The 19,095-nt window shown below is 37.2% G+C and overlaps 1 protein-coding gene across 4 annotated transcripts in view; it reads right to left on the minus strand.

Moving 5' to 3' along the window:
• PLD5 (phospholipase D family member 5) overlaps positions 1-19,095 on the minus strand; it is a 415,628-nt gene that overhangs the window by 173,269 nt on the left and 223,264 nt on the right. For 3 of the 4 annotated variants that reach the window (XM_037822072.1, XM_037822078.1, XM_037822088.1), the window contains one exon: positions 10,630-10,798. In XM_037822072.1, the coding sequence (XP_037678000.1) occupies positions 10,630-10,798 (169 nt within the window). Of the gene's footprint in view, positions 1-10,629; positions 10,799-19,095 lie in introns of those variants that run through there. The other variant, XM_037822092.1, reaches the window with a different exon arrangement.

The following is a 19,095-nucleotide window of genomic DNA, read 5'->3' on the forward strand; positions in this document are numbered from 1 at the left end:
CTGGAATAAACAGGATTAAATGGAAACAGACTAAACTAGGTTAGCAAACTGGGTTGGGGAAGGGACCAACCTGACCCTGTTTTGAAGTATATAAAAATCAATGTTTATTAGACTAGAATGGTTTAAAGCCTGGCTGCCCATTGGAATCATTTACTAATCCTTAATAAAGTAACAAAGCTCCTCCCTAAGCATTCTCATTTAATTGGTCTGTGGTGAGCCTGGGCATTAGTATATTTTAAAAGCTGCCCTGCTGATTCTCATTGGCAGTCATGGTTGAAAATTACCATATGGGAAGGAGGGGTGAGAATCATTAAAAATTATGCAAAATATTGTCTTCTTTCTTCTCTTAAACCCTGAAGAACAACTCATATTGGTATTCTATGTGGTATTAGCTTAACTTCTTTTAATAGAAGTAAATATATTGATGGGCAGCAGAATATTATTCCAGCTGCAATATTATGTGGAGAGTAAACGTCCACTAAATTTGATTAGTAAATATTCTGCACTAGAAAAACAAAAATAAAAATGAAAACTGCAACTTATATGCTCCGTAGTTGTTTTACAAACGTTATCTAATCAAACTCACAAACAGTGAAATGAGATAGACGTTATACCCATTTCAGAGACAAGAAAATTGAGGATCAGAGGGCTTATGCCATGTTCCCAAAGTGACCACAACCACTAAACCCAATGGTCTTTCCACTATAGTTTATGCCTCCCTAATAATGCAACTAGTTTGCTTTTCCCGTAAAACCAAGCTCTGCCAACTGAAAATTAACAAAATAACTGATTCTTTACTGAGCCAAACAGAGTTCTAGTGTGTATCCTAATTATGTTTTCATTAATTTATACATCTTTTATTTTTCCCTATGTCCTCTATAAAAAAAGACAATAGGAAGCTTGCTAAAATGTAGTAGAAATGTGTACAAGCCCTCAAATCTACATCAAAACATAGGATTAAATGCATGAAACATCTGCTTCCCCAGCTGTTTCTCTCCCCACCCCCAACCTACTAATTACAATAGGCTTGAAGAATCTCAATTATTTAAAGGATTTAAATGTTAAATATTATTTAAAGGATTCATTCTCTACTAACTATGCTCATCTTTCAGGCAAAATGAAAAGTAGGAAATGCTGTGGTTTTATTTTTCCTGGAATGCAAAAGAAACTTTCAGTGACAAAGAAAAGAAAATTGAATTAAATATTTCAAGACTAGATACTGTTATCAGACCTGTATGTAGAGTAATGTTGTCAAAAAACGGGATTCCCTTTAGTTCCAGAAATACACTTGTGATGCAAAGTAGATGAGTGAATGAAGAGTCTCTTTCGATAGACTTGGAGAGGGAATGGTGACCCACCTTAGGATAGTCAGGATGGGACAGAGGAGTGGAGTTAGAGCCACCGAGAGGGAGAATTAATCAGACGGTGGAGCCTGGGGGTGAGAAGAGCTGGAGAGCAAGGAGGCACACCGACTCCATCAGGCTGCAGACCTTCCAAGGACAGGTGCAAGCATTATGGGTCCAGATATAAAGAGGTTAAAATAGAATAAGTTAATAATACCACTTATGAATAATTCATAAGGATGGTTGTGAAACAAACATGACAAAGGAAAGGTTTATGAGTTAGGTGAAACAAAAGCCCTTGGTCTGCTGATTAACCTATACCGTTAGCATCAGGTAGAAGAATATCACAAGGAACGAATGGGCTACAAGAGAGCTCCTGGAGACCTGGGTCATGCATGGATGTAGCTGCCTGCCCAATGGCTGAACACCCAACTCCAGGATGTACCCATTGTGACAGTTTGAAGCTGTATGTACTCCAGAAAAGATCGTGTTCTTAAAGTGAATCCATTCCTGTATATTGATTAGGTTATTTCAGTTGAGGTGTGCCCAAGGTAGATCTCAATCCTCTTACTGGAGTCCTTTATAAGAGGATAAAGGACAGAGAGAAGGCACAGAAAAAAGCCCCTGAGAAGCCAAGATAAATTCAGAGAACCACACAGAGAAGCTAAAAGAGAGAAAAGCCAGAGAAGCTAAGAGAGACAGAAGCTAAAAGAGAGACACACACCAAAGCTCAGAGAGGAAGCCATTGAAGCCAGAAGCTGGAAGCAACGAAACAGGGAGAGACAAGCAGACATTGCCATGTGCTTGGCCATGTGACAGAGGAGCTGAGGATCACCAGTAGTGGGAGAGAAGGTATGGTCCCATTGATGCCTTAATTTGGACATTTTTCATGGTCTCAGAACTGTAAACTTGTAAGTGAATAAATCCCCATCGTAAAAGCCAACCCATTTCTGGTATATTGCATTTCATCAGCTTTAGCAAACTTAAACACCCACCAAGATCAAAGTAAGATCACTGAACACTGCCTCATCATATGGGTCACGTAATTCACTTGATTGATCAAGAATTTCAGGAAAAATGGAGAGGTCAAAAAGTATTCTTAAGCTTATAGAAGTCTTGAGAACATTGGATGGATGAGTAGAAAAATAGGGGAAGGAAACAAACAAACAGACAAAGGTACCCAGTGTTCTTTTTTACTTCAATTGCTCTTTTTCACTTTATTATTCTTGTTATTTTTGTGTGTGTGGTAATGAAGGTGTCAGGGATTGATTTAGGTGATGAATGTACAACTATGTAATGGTACTGTAAACAATCGAAAGTACAATTTGTTTTGTATGACTGTGTGGTATGTGAATATATCTCAATAAAATGAAGATTAAAAAAAAAAAAAAGTCTTGAGAATGGAGATTCTTGGATGCTGAGGAGGAAGTCAGTCTTCCCATATCTTTACCAAAGCTGCAGCCATCCTCTGCTTCACCAAGAACAGAGCAGACAATTCTGAATAGGTGACGGTAATTAACCCAGAACTATGTGAGCAGACAAATGAGAGCAAGACTGAGGGTGTATGTGTGTGTGTATACGTGCATGTGTGTAGGTGTGTGTGTGTAGGAGTGTATAAAGGTTTACAGTTAATAAACCAAACGAAAATAAAAATTCCACATATAATGATAATTCGCATAATCTTTCTTATCTACTCAGTCTCACATTTGTAGATATTATACTAAATTTTACACAATAGCCACCCCTATTTCTGCATATTGAAAGGCTCACAAAGAGAACTCATTACTTGTTACTTAAACTAGTATCGCAGTGTGTATACAATAATAAGTGTGAATAAGAGTAACATTAATGATAATAAGCATTGTATAGGCATTACGATGGGCAAGTACTGTTCTACACTCTTTACATATAGTTAAGTAGTTTAATCTACACAAAAACTCATGAAGTACATACTGTTTCACCCTGATTTGGCTGAGGAAACTGAGGCACAGAGAGCTTAGTGTCTTGTTCAAGGTCACACAGCTAGTAAGTAGGTTAAAAGAAATCAGTTACTCTCCTGGCTTCACATCTCTTATCTTTCTAAGAGTTTGCCTACCACTTACTGTGCTCCCTGCAGGATCCTGGCTTGTGCTTTCCAACCGAGCTTTTGGCATGAAGCTGTCAAACATGTCACTCACTAAATTGAACAAACACTGTTTCATTTAAAAATCATAGGCTTTTCAAATTAAACAACTTTGATGTATCATCAACTGGAAATCATGATTCACTGTAGACCATTAATTAATTGATTTTTATATAAATGCATCTCTTTAAGATTCAGTTGAAGCTTATTAACTATTTTATTTGGTTTCTTACAGGGAAGTCACATAGAGAACTGGGATTTTTTTTACCCAAAGAATTAGGCAGCGCTACAAATACACATTCTCCAGCCACATTTCCTGGCTTTCCCTGAACAGTTTGCTCTCATAAATTCCCATCATTTCATCCCATAAATTAGCAAATTTTCCTAGACATTTCAATATTTCAGGGTCTAAACTCATCATCTGGACTTAAAAAAACAAATCCCCTTTGCACATGTAATGGTTATGAGTATCTCTTCCTTATTTTGTTATGAATATGCTTGTATATATACATACACATTTGTACATATACGTTTCTTTCCTCTCTTATTCCCTTATCATATAACATAAGTTGTATTAACTTCATGTCATAGTATTTATGCTACAGGATATCAAGTTTAAGAGTGAATATCATCCAAAGACTTGCATCCTCTATTGGGTTATGGGTTAGTATGTTCCCAGTTGTATGAGAGACAGTTGAATTATGTTAGGTGAAAATATGACTATGTTATTGTCTTTATTTAGAGACTGAGTATGGTTTAAGGAGATGTGCATGGATGTCAAGTTGACAGGGGGTAGCCAAGTAGCAACTTGGCTAGGTTATGGTGTCCAGTGGTTTGGTCAAGCAGGCTGTGGCATGATTGTTACTGTGTGGCTATTTTGTGGATGTGAATCATTAGTCAGTTGATTGCGTCTATGGCTGATTACAACTACAATCAACCAAGGAGACTGCCTTTAGCAATGAGAGTCTTCTCATCCAATCAGTTGGAGGCCTTAAGGGGAGACCTGAAGATTTCAACAGTCAGAAAGAAAAATTTCTATTACTACTTCAGCCAGCCAGCTGCTCCTGGGGAGTTCAAATCACCTTTGTAGAGTTCCAATTTGAGGCCTGCCCGAAAGAATTTGGACTTGCCAAACTCCACAGTAGGGTGAGCCAATTCCTATAATAAATCACTCAATATTTAATCTCTCACTAGTCCTTAGCCTGGCTGTGATACAGAAAGTGGTCATGGTCCGGTTTCCTTTAACACAAAAGGAAATAAACACAGAGATTAATGAATGACATAGGGAGATTAACGATGCCCAATGCCAGGGAGGAAAGACAAGATGTTTTTTGGAGGGGTAGTTATTAAAATTGCAAACCTCTGGGAGTCATGGAAAAAAATACCTTTTTAATGAATATGTCTGTTTCCATGCAAATGAGGGAAAAAAGCAGGCATCCATCATTCCTGTTAATGACAACCATCACTCACTTACAAAATTACTACTCATCAAAGAGAAGACACAGATATTATGTGCCGTGTTCACCCATACTTGTGTCTGTTTTCTGCTGATCTGGGGCCTGCCTGCCACTGGTCTTTGGCTGCACCATTCCTTGGTGCATTTTGCTTACGACAGCATTATAAAAAATAGATGGGCTTTTTTCTATTGTAGTTCTTGTTTATCTCTGTGCCATTTACGTCTTCCATTTAGGATTTTTTCAGGCTCTGTTGAGTTAGAATTAAGTGACATGTTTTACTATTCTAACTACTCCCCAATAAAAAATATTTTCCTTAAAAATGCATTAATGGAAAATAATCCATGAACCACTTTAGGAGAGGTAAAGCTTTGTGGCCTGAAAAGAACAGGATATATGGGTCCTTAAACTGAATCCAAAGAGAACAACTTGCCAGCAAGTACTTGCTTTCCTTTCTCCATTCCTGACCACTGCACTGTTATCCCCTCACTGGGATGGTAAAAATGGAGGAAGCACAGGAGAGGAGAGGCAATTTCACTTTGTTCAAAACTTCACAGAAAACCCCCTGGTTTTAAACTGTAAAGGAGTCTGATGGTGCTAGGGAAATGAGAGGCAGCAAAGGAGTATGTCATTGGCAGGGCAGTATAACTCTACTAGATCATCAGTTTAAACTGGGGTCTCCTCCTAAAATAGTTGTTGAGTGAGTTCGATAACAATGAGGTTAGTGGCAGCAAATGGAAAATTTCTATTTGTTGGCAGTAGGCTAGTTTTTAGAGAGTGACTTGAACTAAGCACCTAAGTGCTGTCTTCTTTAACAACATTCACCTTAATTCATTCCCAAGTCATGCAATCCATTCAACAACTACTCAATAAGAATTTACTGAGCACCTAATAGGTGTCAGGCACTGTGCTAGGCACTATTACATAAAACAGACCAGGTGCTTGTCCTCCTCCTTCTGTTTCACCACTGTCTTATGAGCCAGGTACAGGAGGGCAGTGTTAGCCCATCATGTAACATCAGGAACCATTACACAGAAAGGCGTGTCATTCCCTAATGACCAGTCTTCTATCAGATAGTCTGAACACCTAGGAGGATTTGCTGGACTCTTAAAACAGGAAGACAGAATGGTTTAGCTTGGCACTTTTTTTGTACATATGAGTCACCTATGGATGTTGTTGAAATGTAGATTCTGATTCAGGTAGGGCTAGGGCAGGGTCTGTAAGCTCCCAGGTCCATGCAGTACCAACAGTTTTAGCTCATACCTAAAGGACTAGGATGCAAGGTCAGATTAAAAGCAACAAAGGGCCAGAAGTCCTCAGACTGCTCCAGAGAGCTAAATCACCCATCCAAGGATTCTAATTTGCCTATAAACAATTTAAGTGCATCTTCTCCTCCAGTTGGAGCCATCTCACACCAATCCCAGAACTAATCAGAACTATGAGGTGCCGCTTCTACTGTCTCAGCTCCCAGGATCCCCTGGAATCTGGAAAATGGATTCATTGGGTACCCCTGGGGTATGCTACAGGTTCCAGGTTTCCTAAGACCTCCGAACCTAATCAATCCCAAATCAAGATTGATTATGGGAAGCCTGGAAGCCATCCAGGATTTAGGGCAGGCTCACAGAGAAACAGTAACCTAGAATAAAAACAAAGCCACTTAGCAAAGATTAGTTTGTGTTTGAAGAGAAATCCAGCCATTCCTGAGGAATAGCATATCAGATAAGAATAGGATGCCTCTTTGGTGGCATCAGGTCACCAAGTCTAAGTGCAAATGCAAATCCTTCTATTGAGTGATCAGTGCACCAGACTCGTCAGCGCTGCACATGATGTATAAGGGAGCTCTTGACAGCCCATGCTCATGCAGCATGGATGCTTACATGGCTCACCAAGTCAAACTAAAATTTGCAATTTCTGTTCAATTCAGTGGCCAAGCGCTGGCATTGCTTGAACTCTCTCTTGATCACACCATCAGACTGTGCCTGCTATAGTAGATTGTTCCAAAGTTGGCTGCCAACAATTCCTCCCATTCCTACACATGCCTGCTTCTCCTGGAGTGTACTGCTCCCCACCCCCCACCCCCGCTAGAATCTGAGCTGGATTTGTGACTTGCTTTCAAAAACAGATTGTGGCAGAAGGAATGCGCTTGGAGCCTAGTCATTAAGCGGTCTTACAGTTTCCACTTTCACTCTCTTGGGATCCAGCTGCCATGTAAAAAGTTTGGGTTAGATTGTTGAGTGATGAGAGACCATTTGGGAAGAAAGAGCCAGGCCAACTCTCAGACAGTCCAGCCCCAGCTGATCTCTCAGCTTAAATGCATGAGTGATCCCAGCTGGTACTATGTGGAGCAAAAGAATTGTGCAGGCAACCCACAGAATCATAACAGATCATAGGAAAAAGGTAATAGATAACTAAAATAGAAACTGGTACCTGGAAGTGGGATGCTGCTATAAAAAAACCTAAAGCAAGTGGCATTGCCTTTGAGACTAGGTGGTGGTGGAAACCAGAAAGGCCTCCTGTTGGTAACGGCTGGAAGAGCGATGAAGAAATTGTTTTGGGAGCCTTGAGAAAAGGCGATGCATATTATGAAATGGCAGGATTTTGGCAACACTATTGCCTGAAGTAACATGGAAGATAGCAAATGTAACTAGTGTACTTGTGTATCTGGCTAAGGAGATTTTTCAGGCAGCATATCAAAGTTATTACAAAAAAATAGATGAACTAAAGAAGGAACTGTTTAGTTTTCATGCAGAATTTAGAGAAAATATGGAAAGTTTAGGACAGTCTCCCCAGTCAGCAAATATTCTTAAAATATTCTCGAAGTAAGGAATGTCCTCAGGTTAAATATCAAATCAAGAGTGTGGCTCTAACCACTCAGCACTGCCTTACCCACTACGTGAGACATGACTCCTAGGGGTGTAAATCTCCCTGGCAACATGGCACATGACTCCTGGGGATGAGCCTGGATCTAGCATTGTGGGATTAAGAAGGTTTTCTTGACAAAAGGGGAAAGTGAAATGAAACAAAATAAAGTTTCAGTGGCTGAGAGATTTCAAATGGAGTTGAGAGGTCATTCTGGAGGTTATTCTTATATGTTATATAGTTATCCCTTTTTAGTTTTTATTGTACTGGAATAGCTATAAAAAAATACCTGAAATTGCAACCCAGTAGCCTTGATTCTTGAAAATGATTACATAACTATGTAGATTACAGGGTGTGACTATGTGATTGTGAAAACTTTGTGGTTTGCACTTCCTCTATCCAGTGTATGAACGGATGAGTAGAAAAATGGGGACAAAAGTTAAATGAATAATATGGGGGATGGGATGTTTTTGGGTGTTCTTTTTTACTTGTATTTTTATTTTTTTCTTTTGGAGTAAACAAAACGTTCAGAAATTGATTTTGCTGATGAACGCACAATTATACGACTGTGCTGTGAACAACTGTACACTATGGATGATTATAGTGTATGTGAATATATCTCAATAAAACAGAATTTTTTTTTAAAAAGAGTGTGGCTCTAAGACCCTTGTTAAGACCACTGAAAGATTTAAGGCAGTGCTTCATAGACGCTCTCAGCTAGATAAAAGGACTCAGGATTTTAAGGATAATGTCCTTTAATAGCTTGGGTCATGGTCCAAAGTAGAGAAGGACCTGTCTGCAACATATTTGTAGGTGTGACTTTTTACTAATAAAGTGGATTATAATTTGATCCATAGAACGTCTACAAAGTTTTTATGGCATTGTACCATTTTGGACTAAAAAGGGACAAAGATGATTTAAAAGAGAAAAGGTCTCTTGGACCTCATTTCTACTGGCAGGGAGCAAGTTAAGAAAGTCATAAGCAAGCACAGGCCTTTTCTTAGGAAAAAGGAAGAAAGACACAGAGTCAAGAGCCAAGAGCTTCAAGAACATTGAATTAAGAAACCACACCCAGGGAGCAGAAACCAGATCCTACCTTGCAACATCCCTGTTTCTAGAGTTAGGGAAAGTGATGGCATATGCCGGGCTGGACTTCAGAGTTGCTATGGACTGGTAACTCACTTGTGCTCCCCATTTTTCCCCTCTTTTGAGCAGAACAGACTATGGTAGTTATTCTATCCTTGTCTCAACAATGTATGATGGGAATGTTTGGGGTGGGTGCAGGAATTTAACTTGTTGTCTTTTTCACAGATTTCCAAATCAAGAGAAGTCCCACATGAGGAGAAGCATTCAAATCCAGATCTGAGCCTTTGCTGCAATGAGATGGAAATTTGTGGGGATGAGGTGAATGTAGTTTGCATGTGGAAGAGAAATGGATTGTTACGGCCAGAGAAAGTATCCTTTCCAAAGACTTGCCAACAGCTCTTCTCATTCCTGTACATGGATGCTAATCTTACCATCTTGGACTTGTGTCTTGCTTTGACCAATAGAATAGGGTGGAAGCAACATTCTGGGATTCCAAAGTCTAAGGCAAAGTGTCCTCTGGGATTCTGCTTTTGCCCCCTTAGGATCCATCCACCATGTAAAGATCTCAAACCAGTCTACTGAATGATGAGAGACTACACGCAGAGAGAGAGGTCCAGCCAGACCCCATGCATCCCAGCCACAGCGGAGATGCCAGGTATGTGAGGAAAACCATCTTGGATATCTAGCCCTAGCCAAGTCATCCAGCCAGCTCTGTATGGAATAGAGACAAGTCATCTCCGCCAAACCCTGTTCAGAATGATGAATAAATAAATGGATGTTATTTTTCAAACCACTAAATTTTAGGATGATCTATTATAGGGCAACAGATACCTGAAACCCCTGCTTAAAAGTAGAGGTTAAGGAGTACAGAAACCAACGAATAATTCTATTCAATTTTTCCTTAGTATGGCTTCAGGGTTGTTGTTTGTTTTTACCATCTTCGGAATATCTGGTTTTTAAATAGTAAAAATGAATAACAGATTTCAAAGTGCCAATGAGGGAATGGTTATAGGCTTAATGCCAACATATTTTCTACCAAAAAACAAAACTGATTTTATACCTGACCCATATAGGACATTTCAGTATAGGTCAATGGCCATATGCTCAGATAGAATAATAGTCTGGGCAGCTCAATGTGAACTACCGTGGTGGTACCAATGTAAAGAAAAGCACATGAATTTCGCCAGGATCATTTTCTTTTATTCAAAACATTTCATTCAGAAATCATTTAGATCATGTAGTCAGTTTTCAAAGATTGTTTGTAATTAGCACATTTCTTTATCCTATTCATCCATATATGACAGAGTTGAAAATATATAACTATACTGGGAAATGTGACTCCACTGTTACAAAAATTGGCTCTGGGGCCTAAAGGCAAATTATAGCACCAATTAACCAAATAAATGCCTCAGCAAGTAGTTACAGAATGAGAACAGTAACCATGCAGGTTGTGCAAAGTAAAACTCTGGGACATACCACTGACAGAGACTAACGGTGCCCCCTGAAGTTGTGCAACATTAATGCTCCATAGAGAGCCTATTGTATGCAAAGATTAAGCATGATTTTGTCATTGAACACATGACATTCTAATAGGAGCTGAATGGCATGTGATATAACAAAGGCACATTTATATAAATATAATGATGTACATGTACTGTGGGGTGAGGGTAAAAAAAAAAATGAGCTTGAGTGGTGGAAGACAAGAATACTAAGGAGTGTAAAATGCTCATAAGAAAAATCATCACACACATAGGATATGGCTTACCTGACATGCTGATGGATGAGTGTGGTTGAGATCCCAATGGGAAGATACTATGTCAACAGACTTTTTGGCCATGTTGAGTAAATTCATCCAGCCTTGGAAAAGTGGTAAGTGAAATGGTGCATTTTCAGAATAGTTAAGGCCTTCAGGAATATTTTCCACCAGGGCAATTCTTAGAAAAGATTTTGAAAAACAAACAAACAAACTCTAGTCAAATTCAAAGCCACCAATCTTTATACATGCACACAGAGACATCTGAAAAATATTCTTCACTCTTTCTGAATTTGTACTTTCCACATAATTTACATTTTTTTCACCAAAGACCTCTTATATTTCCTTTAGGCTAATCTACTGTGTTCAGAGAGTTTAGGTTCTGTTTTTCCACAGTTAGCACTCATATTTCAGAAATCATGGTATTAATCCATAGTGTCTGGTTTCCAATTAGCCTTGAAACAAAAATTCAGAGGTTCCTACAAAATAACTTTCTTCTAGGAATATATCCTTATTTTTTCCCTTCCATCAGTGCAAGTCTTACATAAGGTATTACTTCTGTGAGCTTCCTGAGATCATAAATTAAGTTTTGCACATCTCCAGTTTCGAGTAAAATGCTGGACATATGGTGGAACTCAACCAATGCTATTATTATTGCTTAACATTTCTAGAGGTGCTTCTCCACTCAACATGTAAAGTGATACTGAAAAGAAATGATAAAAACCTGCCTACTGCAGGGCTTTATTAAAGTCCAAGAAGAGGAATTTGTAAAATAATAATAATAATAAAACAACAAATGGAATAAAATCAGCAAAATTCTAATAAATTTGTTCTCATTTTTAATATGTTGGGAACATATACACTGTGTCTGGCTCTCCTTGATGTTACAGATAAGGCTGTGTTGTTTTCACTTCTGAGTTATCCAGGCGATACATGCCTTTTCATTAAGGTATGAGCAGGTTTTTCCAGTTTAATAAATGTATATTCTCCTGCAATTCCTGATGGGAAAACCCCAAACTCTTTTGGTAATATCTGTGAGTGTTTTCAGAGCAGGGATGTTTTATTCATAGATGCATCCCCATTGCATAATTAGGGCTCAATAAATATATACTTATTAAAACTGATTGAATGAATTTCAGTTTTCAGTATGAAATCCAGTACTTCTCAATAAAACTGTTAACTGTTGCTCTTAATGAGGCTTTTTTCCAGTTAGCCAGTTTTGGAAACAACAACAAAAATGTTCTTGCTTATTTGATAAACCCAGAATATCATACCCAGAATGGGGTCTAGATATGTGACACCTAGACTCACAATTTGGGGATCCAATCATCTCCCACCACCTGCAGCCGTATTTAACTTTCAATGAGCTCTTATAAAACAGTACAAGCAAATCACTATATGCAATACAGAAATGAATATCACAAATCTTAGGAATTTATAATCTAGTGGGAGAGCCTATTCATAAATAATGATTCAAATAGGCGGTAGACTCTGAGAAACGGCCAAACAGAAGTAAGAAGTTCTAATTAGATGGATAATGCATCATCTAAAATACTATTGGAACATGGGCAGGAAAAAGAAATAAATTCTGGTTGGAGGCATCTGAAATTGATGGCGGTGGGACCAGAAATGAATCTTTGAAGATAGTTAGACACATTTTTCTCTTTCCTCACTATTCTTTCTAGATTTTGGTATTTCATGTGCATTTTCCAACTCCAGTGTCATTGAGCTATCCCCTAAAACTTCAAAGTCTCAATTAAAACATCACTTCTTCTGATAGGCTTCCCAATGCCCCCAAATTAGGTTAGATCCTCTTATTATCAACTCTCACAGCAGCTTGTACCTCCCCTTTCATCTTACTAAACACCCTTGAAATTACTTTTTCAAGGCTGACTTTCCTTGATCAATTGTAGGATGTATGAAGGACCTCACTGGTTCAGTAGTGTATCCCCAGCACCTAATATACTGTTTAGCTCACAGTAAGTGTCTAAAGGATATCAGCTGAGTTCCATTAAAATCTGAACAACTGGGAAGGTGTTGGGTCCAATAAAACTGACAAGGAACACAGGAAAGGTAGTAAATGGGGGATTGGGATAGCTTATCAAGGGAAAAAAATAATCAAGAGAAAACTGGCCCAAATCCTAATGTGTGCAAATGCCTATATTTCCCTGATTGGTAGAGAGTGTGAATAGATGAGAAGAGTCAAAAGGGACCAAAATAGAGGCCGGAAAGCAAGAAAAGTCCCAAGAGAATGCAGTGTTCAGGACACCAAGGGAAGAGAGGGTTGAAAAGGTGTAGAGAGTGTATATTTTATCTGCCTGTCAAAACCTTTGAAGGCAATGTGACAGATATGAAAGTTGGATATTTTAATTGTATCTACAAAGTCCAATGATCTATGTTAATGAAAATTAGACATAGCATGAATAAATGACCCCAGACAATTAGCGGTCTCAGCCTCCCGCACAACAAATGAACATGTTTAAAACCAATCAAACAAAAAGGGATCTGCCCCCCCCCAAAGAAAACCAAAAACATAACAGCTGCTAATAACAATTAGAAAATTCAGTTTTAATTTCACCTCAATATAAAAGGCATGCTGAGAAAGACAAAAGAAGACTCAAAAAGCCCAGGTAAACCAAAAATAGGAAATGAAGGATGGGGAATGATCATATAATTGTAGAATGCTCCAGATTGTCTCTTTTTTCCTCCCATTCCCTGTGGCTTCTGTGACTCATAGAAATGAGGTAGGATTCTCAATTTCTTTTGGAAATCTTTAGGCCGGTGTTCTTAACCCTAGATCCAGGGGTGGAATTCAGATGGATCAATGAACATAGACCTTATATCTTTATTTTCCCTAACCCTAGCTGAAATTTAACATTCCCTTCAGTTATGAACATAGGCGGCAAACTATAGGAATATTAGCAGAACCTGTGATTTTGTTACCATTTAGAATCACAGATGTTTTCATACCATGTATAGTTATTGCCAATATATGCAAGTATTCATCACTACTTTGAAATTGTGGCAGTATTTAAACCTGCCGCTAGATCTTGTTAGCTCATGAATAGCACAGAATATACATTACTATATCACAAATTTGTTTTTTAAACATTTTGATAACTTTATTTTAGTATTATTGGTTTCTTTTATAATTCTATGTATTTTAACTTTGTATTTAAAAACATTATTCAGAAGAGGGGTCCATAGGCTTCATTAGATTGCCAAAGGGGTCCATAGCCACAAAAAATGTTAAGAAGTTATAATTAATTGGAAAAGGAAATCATTTATTTTCTTCTTCTACTTCACATTCTTATTAGTAATTTTCCCTTGATAATTAAAGCTTTGGGAGTGGACAGGATTATCAAGGGCAGAGAAGACTAGAAGAAACTATTAGAAAAACTGGAGAAGAAAAAAGCAGGCCCAGGAACAACTACACTCCCCCCCTCCTTACTCTCTTCCCTTCTCATTTCACCTGGAGATCTTCATGGCTTTCTTCGTGACACAGAGCTTGTTTCTTAGGCCCTCCTAGAACAAGGCCTCTAGAAATCAGCTTTGAAATGACTTGACTTAATTCTGTGACCTATCATTTTTTTTCCTTTAACAACCAACAGCTCCAGGGGCCCAGTCTAATTAGCATATGTGCAGAACTCATTTACATGCCATAACAGCCTTTGCTTTACATTTACTTCTCAAGCAAGGAAAGAAAGAGGTAGGAGGACTTGATTAATATTCACCTTTGGGCAAATCACTGGAATGCCTGCTTATTATCTCTAAGAGAACTATGCCCAGAAGCTGTAGAATAATTTCTGACACCTAATAACAAGGGGAAAAGCTGAATAAACAGTGACACAATATAGCAAAACCTTTTTATGCCTCTTTTCATGATACTTTAAGAAAAACTACAAATGATTTCTATGCAGGGAGCTAAGGTGGAATCAATATAAGTAAAAGCTTTACATTGTTAATAGATTTTTAAATAGAATTCTAACTGTTCTTACTAATAGTATGTATTTATTCTCCAAACTCGATGTGATCATCATAACTTCTCTTTAGATTTTTTTTAGAGAAGTTGTGGGTTTACAGAACAATCATGCATAAATACAGGTTTCCCATACACTATCCGTTACAAACACTTTGCACTGGTGTGTACATTTGTTATAATTGATGAAAGCAAAGTTTTATAATTGTACCATTAACTATAGTCCATGTTTCTTAGGGTTCACTGTTTGTGTGGTACAGTACCATGAATTTTTTTAAAAATTTATTCTAGTACCAGACTTACAACTTAACATTTCTCATTTCAACCACATTCAAATATGTAATTCAACATCTGTAATTACATTCATAACGTTGTGCTACCATTGCCACCATTCATTACCAAAACTAAAAAAAAAAAAGATATAATGTAGAGGTTAAGCACACAAGCCAGCTTAGATTCCAACAAACAAACAAAAAGAAACTCCTAATTCAGGACCAATATTCACCTTCTTAAAGAAATATCTGCATGTCCTCATAAACTACTAAAAAATGAAGTCAATGTAACCTTTGAAAGTTTTGGCTTTCTGTTTTTGTTTTTCTTCTGGTAAATACACTATTCTTTATAAAATATTACATGTTCACAGTTGATTTGGTATTAAAGTATCAAAGTGTTACCGAGCAAGGATGCAGTGCCCAACATGCACAGAAGTCAATGCCATGACATGACATCAGGATTTTGAGAAAAGAAAGAGCTTTAATGCAAGGTCGACCGGCATGGAGACAGGAGCCACCGCTCAGATCTGTCTCTTTGAATTGGAAGTGCTTAGAGTTCTTATTAGATTAAACAAAAGGAGGTGGGGTTAGAGATACTGGCACATTGTGATTGGCTAATAAACATTCAAATTAAGGATAGCAGTTTGGCCTATCAAGCCTCTGAACTAACTGGGATAAACATTGTCTAGCTGTAAAGGAGGAAGAGGGAAGCATCTGGTTACAGCACAGTTGTAAATCATTTGGCTAATACAGAAGACTATAATAACGGCAGGAAATAGCAAGTAAGAGAAGTATGTGACAGCATAATTATCAGTTAATACAAATAGCAATCATGATAAGTAAAGGAATGGCAATAAGCTAAATCGATTGTGAGGGGCATGGAAAGCATCTGGTTACAGAAATGTTATAAATCTCTCAGTTAACATAAGATAACAACTAAAATGACAAGTAAAAGAAATAAGCTTAAAAAGCAACTACAATTACAAGTAAAAACTGCTGTAATCAGCAGTTACAGAAGTGTTTTAAGAGTAAGGGCTTTGGAGTAAGGCAGACAAAACCCAGCTCTGCTAGTTATAAGCTGTGTAATCTTGGACAAATTACTAACCTCTTCAAATATTTTCACCTCTGGAAAAAAAAAAGGTTATTACCTGGATTAGAGATGATAATCTACATGAAGTGCTTTGCTCTGTGCCTGATTACAGTAAGCACTAAATTAAAAATAGTTATTTTTTCAAGTAAGTTAACAGTCTGAAAATTTATTTTAAAAAGCTTGCCCAAATTTTTAACTGATATAGCTCAGTTACTAAAAAGATTCTACATACAGGGGCTAAAGGGTTCTTATGAACTGGGACCTACATGACATATTCAGAGTGAATGAGAGCTTTCTTTCACTGCCTAGTGCAAGGGATCAGTTTTTAGGACTTGACTGGCATAGGTACATGGCAGTCAATTCACTGATTTTCATTCTTTAGATTGTGGCTCTCGGAGGGTATACATCAATGCAGTTGAACAGATGGCCTCAGTTCGTCAAAACAATTAGATACGGATTCAAAGTAAAATGATGCAGATTTTATACCCTTGTTGTGGGTCATCTTGCTGTGATTAAAGCCCAGAGGTGATAAGGCAAAGGTTAGCCTTCTCAAGGAGACGTCAGAGTCTCTGACATTCAGTGGAAGAGAATTTGCTACCCATGCAGCAGACTTCCTGGCCACCTCTGGACAGTTAACACAGGCCTATGTTAGCTTGCTTTAGTTCAGCTGTGATATATATATTAGTCATATAGATATATTAGACATATAGATAAATACATATATTAGATACATATGACATATATATGTATTTCTTTCTCTCTCCCTCCCTCTCTCCTCCCTTCTTTCTTTCCTTCGTTCCCTCCCTCCCTCCCTTTTCTTCTTCCCTCCTTCCTTCCTTCCTTCATTTCTTTCTTTCACTTTTTTTTTTTCAAGAATTTGGGCCAGGGTGACTTTACCTATGAAAGTTAGATCAGAAAGGATACCAAAGAGGCCTAGCTGGCTAGCAGTGTCCTGATTATTTTTTAATCTGGCATAGGGAGGACTGTTGTTGTATATTAAGGTAAATAAAAGTATATTAAAGTAATAGCCACAAAAATGGCAATTCTTTTAAAAATGGGAAATAAGTGTTGGAGAGGATGTGGAGAAATTGGAACTCTAGGGCATTGCCGGTGGGAAAGTAAAATGGTGAAGCCACTGTGGAAAGCAGTATGGTGTTTCCTCAAAAAGTTAAATATAGAATTACCAGATGACTTGCCAATCCCGCTCTGGGTATATACCCAGAGAGTGAAAAAGAAGGTCACAAACGGATACTTGTATGCCATGGTTTATAACAGCATTAGTCACATCACCAAAAGCTGGAAACAATGCAAATGTCCATCAGCAGCAACAAAAATGGATAAACAAAATGTGGTACAAACACACAATGGAATATTATTTGGCCGTAAGAAAAAATGAAGTTTTGAGGCATGCTGCAACATGGAAGAACCTTGAAAACATCAGGCTTGGTGAAATGAGCAAGACACATAAGGACAAAAATTGTATGATATCATTTATAAGAGATGACTAGAAGTAGCAAATTTGCAGAGATAGAAAGCAGATTAGAGGTTACTGGGGAGATGGGGGTGTATTTGTTTAAAATAAATTTTAAAATAAATCAATTAAAAGAAAAGAATCAATGCTGCAAAAATAGTAATAAAAGAAAGGGCAGAAGAAAATATTTCTGGTATAAAGAAAGAACTCAGTTGGAAACTGAGAGTATGTTCTGAGTTTCCAGCAAAGGAAATGAAAAGACCACATTCAGACACACTATGATGGAATTTCCAAAGGAAAAATGTTAAAATTTCTGCAACAGTGCTCACACACATGTACACCTCTTTGGAAAGGGAAACTGAAGGTATGGAGCAAGAGAGATATTTTACTTTTCTTTTTATACCCTTTTTCCTGTTTTTTTTTTTGTTTGTTTGTTTTAATACCATGTGTATATATTTATTTTATAATTTTAAAAATATGTTTACATTGGGAGTGGAGGCATGATTAAGGTCTATAGAATAAATGTCTTGTTTTTTATTTTTTACCTCAACTCATCGTTAGCAATACATCTATTTTGTAACCCATTTATATTGGGTTTTTTTTTAAAGAACAGATAAAAGATACAGTAAGAAAATTTGTATCTTCCTCTCACTCAGATCTTCAGATATTCATGATGCAATAATCATGCTTACTACATTCAGTGCAGGCTAATATTTTCTATTCTTTTTATATTATTTGATGTTTTTAAAACAATGCATTCATAGTCCATTAAATTTAGTTGGTTATAACCTGCAGTTTGAAAAAAACTCACTGAAAAATCTAAACACACACACACATACACAACCTAAAAGAAAAGAAAACTCATGTCGACATTCACAAATGAAAGCAATGAACAGATCTTCTCAGACAGGGATGTTGTTTTAAAAAAAATCCCTCCCCAGTACTATTCTTTAATAAATCACGTGAAGATGTATGCTAGGACAATGGGGGAAAAAAATCAGATAAAAACACTCAAGAATGAAAAAAAGCCTACCTTGAAGCACCTGCTTTGAGGTTTGGAGGAAGGAGAACCTTAATGTATTTTCAAAAGAATGTGAATTGCTAGCATCTTTTTCCAAGCTTCTGGAGGTTATCTATTAACACTGAAATGACCATAACCATCTCATTGCTGGTAATCTAACACAAATAAAGACACTGGTATATAAGGATATAGAACTAAGATTTTTTTCAGCAATATTTGTAGTGGCAAAATAGTAATGAACTGAATATCCAATAATAGATTAATGGCTATTTTTAATAAACCAACTATATATATATAAATATATATATACATACATATATGCATACACACACACACACACACATGTATGTATGTATGTACATATATTAGCCTTGAAGAATGTCCATGATAAAATGATGATTTCAAAAAGCAAGTAGTTGAATTTAAAAAAATAGAAAGAAAACCTCAGAGCAATTTTAAGGTTGCAAGAAGGGTACAGTGAATAAATATATTTGTTGCAAGAGATAATGTGCATGTATATACATGTGTATACATATACACATACAATTTTTCAGTCAAACATTTAAGAGTATGTTATAGACTTCATGACAGTTATCTCTGAGTATTTTGCATGCATTTCTAAAAATAAAGACATTTTCCTAAGTA

The sequence above is a fragment of the Choloepus didactylus genome, chromosome 2 (assembly GCF_015220235.1).
Source record: "Choloepus didactylus isolate mChoDid1 chromosome 2, mChoDid1.pri, whole genome shotgun sequence".
NCBI classification, from domain to species: Eukaryota; Metazoa; Chordata; class Mammalia; order Pilosa; family Megalonychidae; genus Choloepus; species Choloepus didactylus.